Raw genomic sequence first — 13,269 nt, forward strand, 5'->3', positions numbered from 1 at the left:
AAATTAGGTTTTAAAATCAACACTCCATTAAGACAGCTGGAAGAAATTCACACTTTGCAGTGCTATTGTGTCTGTCTGCCTACAGAATCTATACATACTATTCTTTCTGAAAGGTAGTCAAAATGTAGAATAAAAATGCTCTGCAGGGCAAATTTCAGCTTTGACGCAGATTTTGGTGTTTACCAGCTCTCCATTCCTTCTCCTGAGAAAAAAAGCAAAGTTGAAAAAACCTCAACAAAACCAAACCAAACCCCACACTCCCAAAAGCTCTTTATCCAGGGATACCAGTGATTTCAGCCTAAACCCACTCACCTGGCTGAGGGCAAAGGAGGTCAGAGCTCAGTGCTAGGCTCAGTGCAGCCAGGGCAGCTCTGACATCCACACCCAGCCAGTGCTGCATGTCCCTGGTTTGCGAGGGCTCTGTCCCAGGGGTCCTTCCATTCCCACATGCAAGAGAGGAAACAGGAGTGCACAATCCCAAATACAAATTTTAGCAAGTACATGTACCCAAAGCCTCTGCCCCTGTAAATGGCTGTTAGCAATTACCAGGGCCAGCAACACTTTCACTGTCATCTTTCCACGCAGCAGCTCCCAGCTGGATTTACCCTTTTCCCTGCTGCGGCTGCTCCCTGCCTGGCCAGCTGCATGGCACACTGCCCCCTGGCTGCATCCACCACACCACAAAGGCACTAAATAAGCAATCATGTTTTTATCACAAGGGACAGATTCCAAAGGACAGAAGCAGCAGAGGCTCAAGTGTCTGCACAAGGACTGGCTAAGTTTGCCATCTGTGCTCAGAGAGCAGCTGCCAGCTCTGCTCTCACCATGAGCTGAAGGGAGAGATTGAGACAGGAGGGGGGAGCTGGCAGCTACTGCAGCAGTGGGGTAACAGACCAGGCAAAAGAGATTGTGGATGAGGATGGACATAGAATATTTTTAACGGTGAAAAGACACAAAACATGTTAAAATGAAGGGCACTCACAGTGAACATTTAATGAATGACTGCCTGGAGTTAGAGCTACAGCGTGTAGGAGACTCCCCAGCAGAGCATCAGTAGCTGCTGGTGTTTGGTGAATGTTCAGTCACAAGACAGCTCTGCTGAAGATGATGCCTACTTTTCTGACAGTTGTTATTTTCTGTAAAATACTAACCATTTGACTGGTAACAATCTTTGAACATCTTTCTCACAGTAAATTCTCTTTCTAAGTCATAAAGAGCAAAAATTAATGCATTTTTCAATACATACCATCATTTGTTTATTTGCACAGAACCAGAAGTTACTGAGCTACCTCTGGAACGGACAAATAGAGCTGCATATTCTGCTTTCCACCCTGCTTCTCATTTTTAAACCTCTTATAGAACATTGTCAAAGCTCCTGCAATCTTGTTAAGTAAATGAGGGGACAAAGGAAGCAAGTGAAAATACTATTTTTTCTGTTCTTAAAATCAATAGACCTTTAACAATTTACATCTGCTCCGTCTCCTCTTCCTCTCCATACATACAAGATTGGATTTCAAGTACCATCACTTGTGTGATCCCATAAAGTTCAACTGAAAACTGCAGCCAGTACTTTAAATAACCTTTCTCTGCAATGTTAACTGAGTATTATTAGCATAGAGTTGTTAAGAATGCATAGGATGACTGGAGGTCACCTTGTCTAAGGCTTCTGCTCATGCAGGGTCACCTGGAGCATGTTTCCCAGCACAGTGTCCACACGACAGTACTGCAGGATTTCCACAGCACTGCTTGATCTCCTTAGTCAATCGCTCCATCAGACATGACTTAAATTGCCTCATTTCTTCCCTAGGCTTATAGTTTTCAGAAGGTGCTTTTGGTGAAGGGAGGAGGATTGTTTCAATGCCCTCAGAGATTGTTGGCTGCACCACTACAGACAGAGGAATAAATACAGTCTGTCTACAAAGATTAAAAGGATAATTACTGCAGCACAAAAAAAATTCTGTGTGAAAGACCAACTGGCTTGATGTTGTGTAAGAGAAATAATATCTGGGGGGAAAAGTCTTCACAATGAGTCTTGGTTACATCTGTGTAACGTTAAAACTTCCTCTCATTACTCAGAGCCCACCAGAACCACCCCATTTGGCACAATTATTGAAGACCTTCTACAGCTGACCAAGTCCTTTACAAACTTGCCAAGCAAGCAAACACAATTCACAGATTGACACAAATTCACCTCCCCACTGAGGCTGTAAATCACCACATACATTAAACTAAAATTAAACTGATATGACTGTGGATAAATACATTCCTTGCCATTTTTTTTTTTCAGTAGGAAATTGACCCACGTTTGGTTTGAATTAAACTCACTCATTGCACTGAAACAAATAACTAAATGGAAAGATATGAGTCCCTTTGAAGAGAGTGCAAATCAAATTTGGGTGATAATTAGCAACAGATAATTGAAACCTACTGTTTATTTGCACAGAACCTGATGTTACTGAGCTACCTCTGGAATGGACAAATAGAGCTGCATATTCTGCTTTCCACCCTGCTTCTCATTTTTAAACCTCTTACAAAACATTGCCAACTCACCCATGTCAAAGCTCCTGCAATCTTCTTAAGTAACTGAGGGGACAAAGGAAGCAAGTGAAAATATTCTTTTTTCTGTTCTAAAAATCAACACACCTGTAACAATTTACATCTGCTCCTTCCCTCTTCCTCTCCATACACACACCACCACTGGATTTCAAGGTAAATCTTGTTTTTGGATTGCAGTACAAACAAGCAGCTCTGTATTTGAGTATAAGGTTCTAAGGCTCCTGGTCACACCACTTGTGGCATGGTTTAATCCAGTCTTCAGTCTCAAATTCTTTCAATGAATTCAGAGCCATAAAACTACTAACACCTTCAAGTCTGAAAAAGCATGGCAAATAAAAAAAAAATAATAAATTAAATAAATGCAATTTTCCCTGCCTTCAATAATCTTGCCCTGGAATTTATTTCTACCACCCAGCCAGGTAAGGAAGAAAATACCTTCACTCTGACTGGGGTAAATGCTAAACACATCTGCATGCAAATAGCAGAGGGGGTCTCTTAGCTAGAGAGTTTACAAATTGAACACATAAACAGTAATTTCCAAAAGTTACAGAAAATTTATGGAAAATGGGAGAGCATGTAAAAGATGACACTTTTTTGTAGGATCCTGCTTTATCAAAATTCCTCTGAAACAAACCATGCAGCCTCTGACAGAACACTGCTGAAGAAACAGGTCAAAGTGACTTTAAACTAGAAGTATCCAAGAATGCTTTATTACTTGGGAGATTAAAATTTGATTGCCAAAGGATAAAAAAACCAAATTCAGAGTGGGGTGGTATCTCCCTTTAAGCTTTAACAAAATCATATGTGTTAATATTTCACTTTAAAAAAAGCAGTCCTCAACTTCCTGGGAAGTGAGACTTGACTCTCAGACTAGTTGTCACAGGACTAAAACTGCCCTTCTCAATAGAGAGTAACATAATGCATTGTCATAAAGGGAATTCTAATTACTACAGATATCTTAAGGTTTGTTTTTACTAAAAACTCAAAATTAATCAAATTTAACCTCAGAAAAAACACAGTATAGTAGCAAATGGATTCCGTACCTTCCTCACCTCTTTAATAAAGACTTACATTGTCAATGACACTCATTCAGTAGCATGAAAATACCTCCCCCATTCCACAATAATTTGGGAACTGACTCTTAGTTTTTAGCAATGTTCTTGCCCAAATTAACATAAAATCTTGCATATTAGATATGCTCTTTCACAAATGGCTTCCAAACTGTGTTTGAGCCAATCCTCGCAACTGTTAAGACACACAAATCCTCATCTGAGTAAAATATTCACTAAATCCATTCTTCACCCAGGTGCAAAGAGAACAGTGTGTTTACTATTATTATGTTATCTAATACATAAAGAGATACAGTACTGTAAAATTTCCTGTATCTACAATACATCCTGTGTTACTAAAATCAAGTTTAAGTAATTTAAATCTCAGATCCCCAAAAAATCCATCCTGTACACACCTACTCACCTTCCTGCTCATCTCTTCCAAACTCTGGAGCCTCATCTCCTCCAGCCTCATGTGAATTTCCTTCTGGGGACACAAAGGTTTCCAAGTCCCTGTTCCTGAGCACTCAGTAGAGCACCTTCCTCAGGCACAGCAGACACTCTATTTGCCCCTGCTAACAGAGGCTTCCAAAATCCCTGATTCATTTTGCCATGAAAGCAACATGGAATTGTTCAACCTCAATAACATTAAATCCATGCATTTTTATGCTGTTGGCCATTTGTCAGCCCCAGATACACCCAGCAATGCCTCGCTGTGACATGAGCTATAGCAGGTTTCCAATGATGCTTACTCCACTCCCTGGGCAGGCCATTCCAGTGATGGACAACCCTTTCAGTGAAGAAATTCCTGTTATATCCAGCCTGGCAGAGATTTGAGTCTTTGTTCTGTCACTAGCTGCCTGGGAGAAGAGGTCAATCTCCACCCTCCATATATATATATATATATATATATATATATATATATATATATATATATATATATACACATATATATATATACATATATATATATACATGTATGTGTGTGTATATATACGTGTGTGTGAAAAAAACACCAAGAGCCTTAAAATTCTGATGCAGCTAGCTCCTCCATTTATAGAGCACTTTTTCCCCACAAGGTAAGATATAACTGTATAAAAAAATAAAATGGGGTTTATCCTCAGCACACAGCAGGGCAACTTTAAAGGTTTTTTTCTTTACACCAAAAACATTGGTTCAGCTGGACACTCTGTGTCCTTTGCAGGTTTTCTCCCCTAGCACAGGAGGCTCCCTCAAGCTTACTTGTTGTTTACCATTGTAACTCATTATTCTGCACACTTTTTTCCATGTCCAATACGATGACCAGCTGCACCCACAAATGCCACCCCATAAATCACAAGTAACTCAGTACACCCACCACTACTCATATGGAATATGTGCATGCATTGCATCTGTGCACCAGAGCTGCCATGAGCAGATCTTCACCAGACCTTCTTTTCTCCAGTGATTTTCTTCAGCCAAAAGAGAGCTCACCTCTGGTCACAAAGACAATTTCTCCCATTTCTTTAAGCTGTCTGACAAATGCATTGTTGTGAAAACTCCAAGGAAACGTGTATGATTTGAAAGGAAAAATTCAAAGGCTTATTAAAAAAAGAAGGGAGGAATTCCTCTAAGTTTTATAAGTGTTTACACTTACCTTTCCTTGTGCCAATCTGATCCTGGCTTTTTTTTTTCTTCATTCAGATCCTCAAAATGAACGGTGTTTTGACTTTCTTAAATCAGCTATGCATTAACACACACACAAAAATTTTCAGAAATTCTGCCCCATAAGTTGGAATAAACATAAGCCCCAGTATAAAAATATTATAAATCCTAATAGTGTGTATGTTCAGAAAGATGCATAAGGAGCATGGAAAGTTGGCCTACTAAGTATATTACAACAGAGCTGCATCATGAAAAGAAGAGGAGTAAGACTTAAAACTGATACCAATCATCTTTTGGAAATGTGAATATTCAACTTGGTTAAATCAAGACAATCACAGATAGACATTTTTTCCCAAATCTTTGGCTGTATTGCAATGGTTGTTTCAATTTGTAACCTCCAACTAAACATTTCCTATCCATGGATTAACAATATATTTACTGACTTGTGTCTTTTAACAGTATTTATCCAACATAACAAAATAAACTGCAATTTGTTATACTTTTTTTTACAAAACATTTTATAAATATTTTTACAAAATGTATACAAAGCAATTTCAAGTGAGACATACTTTACAAATGAAGGTATTTAAGCAAATAAAGTCCATACCACGCTGACAATAAGTGACACATCCTCTTTAAGTGAAGTCAGTCTGTAAGGCCTCCCTACTCTAACAGATAAATTATACCAAAATCTTCAAAATGAACATAGTTTTCTTAATTGCCAGTTTAAAATTTGTTTTAATATTAGGCAGTATTAAATAACATTGAAATCACAATGCTGATCCAGCAAAATAATGAAAACATGTTTAAAGTCATGCATATTCACAATACTTTGCTGGACTTGAGCCCATATGATTAATAAACTTTTTTTAAGCACCACAAAAATACAATTATTTCATTTACTGCTTCACCACGTACCAGAATTCCTTTAGAATTGAATTCAAAGGAGTTAACAACAGAACATTAACAATCTAAGATCAATCTTACTAGGATTGTTCAAGGGGTTCCTCTCATCAGCAGTTCAGAGAAATGTGTCTGACCAAATCAATCACGATTACTTTTTGCAATTTGTCCTTTTTTATATGCCATTGTCCCCCCTTCCCAATGAGACCCAATAAAAGACACACAACCTGATGCTTCAGTTATGTATTTGCTGTAGAGAGGCTGGAAACCCCATAGCCATTTCGAGGTGGCACAACAAGCAAGGGGACTGATGAATGTGCAACTTCACTTTTTTTTTTTCCTCAAAAGAAAAATTTAACTAGTTAGCATACAGCTGTGTAACTTACTGCTCTCCTTCCTAAATAGTTCAGAATGATAAATTAATAAAATTTCCAAAATGATAAAATATGCATCAGAATACACAGCCATGAGAATATTATTAAATCTAAAAAGGCAATAGGTGAAGACTATCTTGTCAGTTTTGCCAATAAGAAAACAACTAACTGCCTGAGAGTCTACTCTGTGGACACCCAACCAAAAATTTAAAACTGGCAATACTTATTAATATTACATACAACACTTGGGAATGTTGGGATTTTACAAACATGTACTTTAAAATTGGCACATTTTTTTAAAATGGCAATTAGTAACATATAAAACCAGTACTTCCATTCGTGTTGAAGGGGAAATGAATTTTAAGGAAGTTCATCTCTCTCTCATTGCTTTCTAGATTTGGTTTCCTTTAGTGGTCAGACAGTGGACTGCAGCTCAGTACTGAGCTGCACTGTAATGTTCTACTATCCCAAGGATCTAGTTCTGCTTCCTTCCGTGCCGTTCAGATGGACTGAGTTACACACCAGCAAAACCTTCTGGTTTCTCTCCTGGCAATCTGACAGACAACCACAGCTTGTCACAATGAGCCTCTTACACCGTGAAAATCAAAATCAGCAAGTGTGGAAAAGGGCTGGTAATGTTTCTGAGAAATGGTGGAGAAGTTGTGGGGGAGCACATGAGCATACCTTAGAAACCACAAAAGCTGTATCCTCCTGAGCAGACATATGTACTACACACACGTGACCAACGTCAGCGCGCTTATGTGCACAAAAGCACTCATGACCAAAGTAAACTAGAACAAAGCAGCATGGGCAGCAAAAAAGTCATAGATTAAAATAAATAAATAAAATAATAAGATTCTATCTTAACAACATGACAGCAAGCCAAATGCAAACCATGCAATGGCTTCACTTGGCTTTACAATATGAATTAATAATTACACATTTTTTTGATATGTTTAAACAATGGGATTGCTGATCAACTTTGGTCTGTACATATCTTGATAATAATGACTGCTACGGTGGATGATTTAACATTCTCTGACAGCAAAAAGCAAAAAAAATCAAAAATAAACACTGGCCTTTAAATTTACTCAGAGTAAGGCTAACATCCTCTTAAAATATAAGCTACAAATACAGTTTTCAAATCAAAGTGCTTTTGACACTTGGTCTAAAAAAAAAAACCAACAAATAAAAAAAAACATTTATACCACTTCAGAAAGACTCAAGGCTGACTACATCCAATTATAAAATGCAAAATCTTTTCCTCAAGAGATAACATATATATGTATTATATATATAAATTCATGGCTCTATCATGGCCTCATCCTGTACACTTTGCTATTTACTGGCTTCCGTTCTACCTTCCTTAGTCAAGCATTTATTACTTCATATCATGCCACTGTGACTAAGATCATATAATATCATCCCACAGACTAAAGTTACCCACTACAAATATATCAAGTACTAGTTTCTGCTCAGAAAGCAATAGAAAAGCACTTAAAGTTTAAATTATGAAGCCTTGTAAACACACTGATGATTTCCTTCCAACTTAAGAATCCTAGAATACAGATTCATTAACAAAGCAAATAATCACTTCTGAATAGAGGTACAGTGGGTTTTCCAGAAAAACTAAAATTTTGATGATTTGTGAAGAGAAGGGTAGGGGAGAATTGTTGCTTCCATCACTCTTTAAAAACATTTTCTTAATAAATATATCCTTTCAAATGACTGTGATTGTCAGTATATTACCGTATTATGTAGGGCCTAACAACCTGCAACCCTGTTACGCTGCAGTAATCAAAAGCACTATCATAATAATACTTGAAACAGTAAGGCCCTAACAGACTGCATTCTAACAAGGATTAACTTTACTTGGATATCTCACTGTAACCACAATGAGTATTGCTCTCAAACACAGAACAGAATCTAGTTTAGAAAGGTTAACCTTAAATGCATGTCAGGCTGTACTTGTGGTGTCATTCACATTTGCTTCTGCTAAGAGAAACAGAACTTGTCCATGGTACTGTAACTATTAACACTCTAAGATACTATTTACAGCTGCTTCTAAAATAGAGTCAGTTTCTACAACACTTTCACTGTGGTCTGGAATAAATTTTTCCAGGCAGTTCTCTTGTGAAGCGATAGGTGAAAAATTAGGGAACTCTAATTCAACGGAGCCACTACTTGCTGCCTCATTTTGTGGCTGCCTCCCAGCTTTTTTAAGTTCCAAGATGTTTTTAAATGTAGTTTCTAAACTCTTACTGAGCAGTAAGTCTTCCTGGGGTTCACCAGAGCTTTTCCTGTTATCAGGATGCAAAACCTCATTCTTTGGAGAGCTCCTCAGAGTTTTGTCTTGAAGTGAATTATTACACGTTACCTTTGAGAAAGGCTGAACTGCATTCCTTGATATTTTATTGTGTGTTCCGTGACTGCCTCTTGACACTATTTTTGACAAGTCTTCAGAACTCGAAGAATTCTCGGTGGACTTGGCAAGATCTTTCCCACTCATCCTTTCTTCAGAAAGGGCCACATATTGGCTCTCAGAAGAACAATTAGCTTTTTCAAACTTTAAAGCTTTAGTGAGGCTCTCAGATTTTTTAGCAGAAGCTTTTCCTTCTTGTGGTGTCAGAATGTTGTTAGGCACTATAGGAAGTTTACTGTGATTTGTGGACTCTGCTGAGCTGGATTTTGGTCGGTCTCTGGCTTGGGTTTTGGTAGTCTGACTTCGAGAAGGTAATGTTTTGCTAGACTGATGGTCACTTTTGCTGGACTGTGCTTCTTCAGCTGCTTTCTCAAATTGTTTGGCAGAACAACAAAAATCGGCCTGATAACCATCTGAAAATTAAGTAGCAACATTTTACTAAAATCACCTACACATCCAAATAACTGACAACACAGTTTCTGTGTACTGAAATTCAAATAACATCCACAGCTTACAGATCTGGGTCTTTAAGAGATGTTCATATGCTTAAGTGTTCTGCTGCATACAGTGCAGGAGATTAGCACTAAATTAATCAGCACACTGCTCACGCATGTGCACTGTAAAACCAGATTAAGGGCACTTCCCAGCATTCTAAATATGCAAATATGGTCTCTGAAGATTAATACTTTCTACAACACAACCTGTGAATATCTTTTAAAATATGCAGATCATGCAGAACCTTTAAACAAATCACAGCTGTAATCATACACAATTAACGTGCTTCCAGGTGCTACGATTAACAACATCCCAGTTAAAAACAGTGCCATTTAAATGGCCATGGCACTCCAAGAGCAACACTTCATTAAGATGAACAAGAGTATTCATGCTTCAAACAGTGCTGGTCTTTCTGGCTGCAAGTAAACTCAGAGATTCTTCCCTGCTAGGATGGAGGCACTACAGAAGTCATAACTGTTGTCAAAAGAAACTTGAACACTTCTCTGCCAAACAGATAACTCTTTTTATCCCCCACAAATAACTGCTTCAACCCTACAGTGTCTCTGGATTGTTGAATTCTGGAGTTATAAAAGCTTATCTTGCAAATGCTAATTCAGTATTTCACTAACTGGACTCCACAGCAATCAGTGCCTCACTGTGGCCACAACTATTTTTAAACACTCCACACTTTATTTCAGAGTTAAGCATTACTTACCAGGATCCACAAGTGCAAGACGCTTTTCCCGGGTCAGAGATGCTCTTTCCTCCTGGTTAAACATCCTATCTATCATAACCATTTCTGCAGAGGGATTTATCCGCTGGAGGAAAAGGGAAAACACAACCCATCACTGACTCATATGTTGGTATCAAATCAAAACATTGACAGCTTAGTTAAATTTCAGAGAAAAGAAACTTCCTTTACTACTTATTTGCAAAGAACATTCACAATTCAACAATCCTGTCTCTGACCCAACCACTACTGAAACTCAGTAACGAAATATTACTCACATTGTACTGCAAATTTTATTTGGGAAAGACTTTAAAAAAGAGAATTGCTATTCCAGTTGGATGAGTTGTACTTTTTAAGGACTGAGTATGCTTACTATTGTACACCACAATTTTTTAAATTCATACAGTATCCTTCTCTTTTAGGGGATCAACCAGCAAAAATCTTGAACTGGGACCATCCTATCATCTTCCCTGCACTTCTCTCCTATCCTTGTAACTAGCTGGTCAGAGCTGCATTTTGCTGACAATGCCTTCAAGCCACTTTGATTCATCCATCACAGAAAATGGTCACTGCACTAGGTCATAACACAGACAACTAGTTTCAAACCTGAATGCTATGTGAAACAAACCTTTCAAAACTACTAAATGGGATTTGCCATACAACATACCAGATGTTAAAAGAACAAATCTCAACCTCCATCCTCTTTGCATCTGCAAATACTTGCAAATATTTAATGGCTAGGATCTACTACAATGCAACTGCTAGCTGTAGAATCATATTAATTCTAACAGTTGTATTACGTATCCCTGTCTCTAAATATCTAAATGTCTATTACACTCAAATTCAAAACGTTTCCAGGTATGAAAACCAGCATATCTGAGGTCACAATGGCATTTCCTGATCCTTGTAAAACATATTCTTTAACTTTGTCTGTTTTATTTTGCCTCATACCTGGGATTGTGAAAGCAATCAGACTTTAATCAGAAGCACTTCTGATGAAGTTCCACCTAGCTTTTAAGGACAATGATTTCCTAAACTGTAATATGATTTGGCTCTAATTATTATATGGCTGGAGGCCTCTGAACGGACAACATCAACACTACTTCAGGTTCCATCATCCACAGAAACAGACAGAAATCACCCTCCTGACTATCACAGCCTGTTCAGTGTACGAGCAAAGCAGAACCAGAGAACAGAAGTTCATGCACCTGTTCTGTAGATTTTGCTTCAACAAATTTAATCCCATCCCTTAAACAAAGGGTACCTGGGTTCTACACCTTACCATTGCATCTTCTATAAGCAAACATCTGTATTTGTTCAGCATAGCCTGTGTCCTCTTCAGAAGTTGTGTAGCAACAGATTCAAATTCACTGTCCACTAGAAAGACAAAGTACACTTTCAAACACTGTTCTTCAATAACCTGTACAAATTTTAAAATGATCCTTTTCTTATTGCTCGAATTTACATTAAGAATTCTCTCGATACAAACTGATTACAAACTTACTGCCAAATTTGAAAAAGAAAATTACCTTTTCTTAAATCTTCTTCTGTTGGCAGTGATCCCTGGCACACATGGTAAGAAAGGAGTCTCTGAACTGCATCATTTAATGATCTGAACCGACTTTTATCTGGTGTCACAGCATGTACCTGATCCTTCTGTAATTGCTGCAGAATACTACAAAAAAATTAATGGCATATACTTAAAGTACTGTACAGAGTTTTTACGCTGACAAAAGTAAAAATTAAGGTTTCTGCAACAAAATTAAAATGAAATAGTGACTTACAAAGCTCCTTTAGTTAACTGTTTAGCAGCAGGCCTTTTCTGTCCAACTAAATGACCATCGACCTAAGTTCAAAATAAAAGACAAATTACAATACAGCCCCTCATTTGCAAAGCCTAAGTTTCAGGAGTTGTTTCTGTCAATTAGGTACATCACCAACACTAACTGTAACCACCACATAAGTATAAACACTTTCAACTATCTCCTATTTTCACAGGGCACTGTGTACCCACAAAATAGGGAAGTGACATAAACCAAAGGTCCAAAATGCTGTTTGTAGAGAAATTGCACTGTTTTGCATTATACATACTTCACTAAGAAAGAGAAGATCAAAGTTGGCAGGTGCAAAGAAGGAAAAATACAACTAAAAACTTTTACAAATAAGTCTGCTCATACAAACCCACTCTGCATTTCTCAGAAGATGTCATCTTGCCTGACGTTGATGGATTAGAGTATCTATGAGGAAAGCAGGCTAAGGTTGTGCACTTAAATTCTCAAAAGCCACAGTGGATGGGGGGGATTGTAAAAGTCATTCTAGGAATTCTATTTCAGTGTCAATGATACAGATATGCCCATCAGGTAGCAATCCAAGTCATTTTTTCCTTTGCTTAGACATTTAATGAAATCAAGATTTTCCTGGGAACACCCTCCTAAGACCAGAGGCTCTCTGAGGGGGTAAAGATTCATGGCAGACACATTGGAAGAGTATTTGCCTCAAAAAGCCTCCAATTTCAGATCACAAAAAGTAGTCACCACCAAGCAGAATGAACATCTGACCAACTATTACACAACCAGGCTGACCTCCTAACTGAGCACTATTGTACCTTCTGTTCTAGCTGTACATCAATAAGACATAGAAAAACATTCCTGTCCTACTGCATTGACAAATACATTTACTAACAAAAAATTTAAGTCAGATCCTCTCCAAAAAAAACTCATCCTGGACAGTGTTTTTGTACATACTTGCATTATGTGGGAGAACTTTTGATGGTAAAGAAGAAGACTGCAGTAAGGAATAAAACAGACAAAGACCAGGTGGAACTGTTCTGCTGCTTCTCACAAACCACTGTCTCCCAATCAGCCAGAGAACAGCTGAGTTTGTAAGAAATAATGAGAAGAGCAGGTCGAACTACTGGCCAACTCAATGAAGAATTGCTGTCATACAAAATTATCTTCAGGGAACAGTACAGTCAGACTCCACTTAATGAACTGAATCTCAAAGCAGCATTCAGTGTGTCAATTTGCAAAATAATCAACATTTACTATGCCAAGGTAGAATTTGTCAAGTTTGAGGGAGTTCATATACTCTACAAAT

General features: G+C 37.9%; 1 protein-coding gene across 5 annotated transcripts in view; it reads right to left on the reverse strand.

The window, feature by feature from the left end:
* Positions 1 to 5,590: 5,590 nt before the first annotated feature.
* Positions 5,591 to 13,269, reverse strand: part of BICRAL (BICRA like chromatin remodeling complex associated protein) — a 45,560-nt gene continuing 37,881 nt past the window's right edge. For all 5 annotated transcript variants that reach the window (XM_064709014.1, XM_064709015.1, XM_064709012.1 and 2 more), the window contains 5 exons: positions 11,958 to 12,019; positions 11,703 to 11,848; positions 11,456 to 11,550; positions 10,159 to 10,261; positions 5,591 to 9,361 (listed from right to left, as the gene is read on the reverse strand). In XM_064709014.1, the coding sequence (XP_064565084.1) occupies positions 8,559 to 9,361; positions 10,159 to 10,261; positions 11,456 to 11,550; positions 11,703 to 11,848; positions 11,958 to 12,019 (1,209 nt within the window). In that variant the 3' untranslated portion in view covers positions 5,591 to 8,558. The remainder of the gene's footprint in view (positions 9,362 to 10,158; positions 10,262 to 11,455; positions 11,551 to 11,702; positions 11,849 to 11,957; positions 12,020 to 13,269) is intronic.

The sequence above is a fragment of the Zonotrichia leucophrys genome, chromosome 3 (assembly GCF_028769735.1).
Source record: "Zonotrichia leucophrys gambelii isolate GWCS_2022_RI chromosome 3, RI_Zleu_2.0, whole genome shotgun sequence".
NCBI lineage: Eukaryota > Metazoa > Chordata > Aves > Passeriformes > Passerellidae > Zonotrichia > Zonotrichia leucophrys.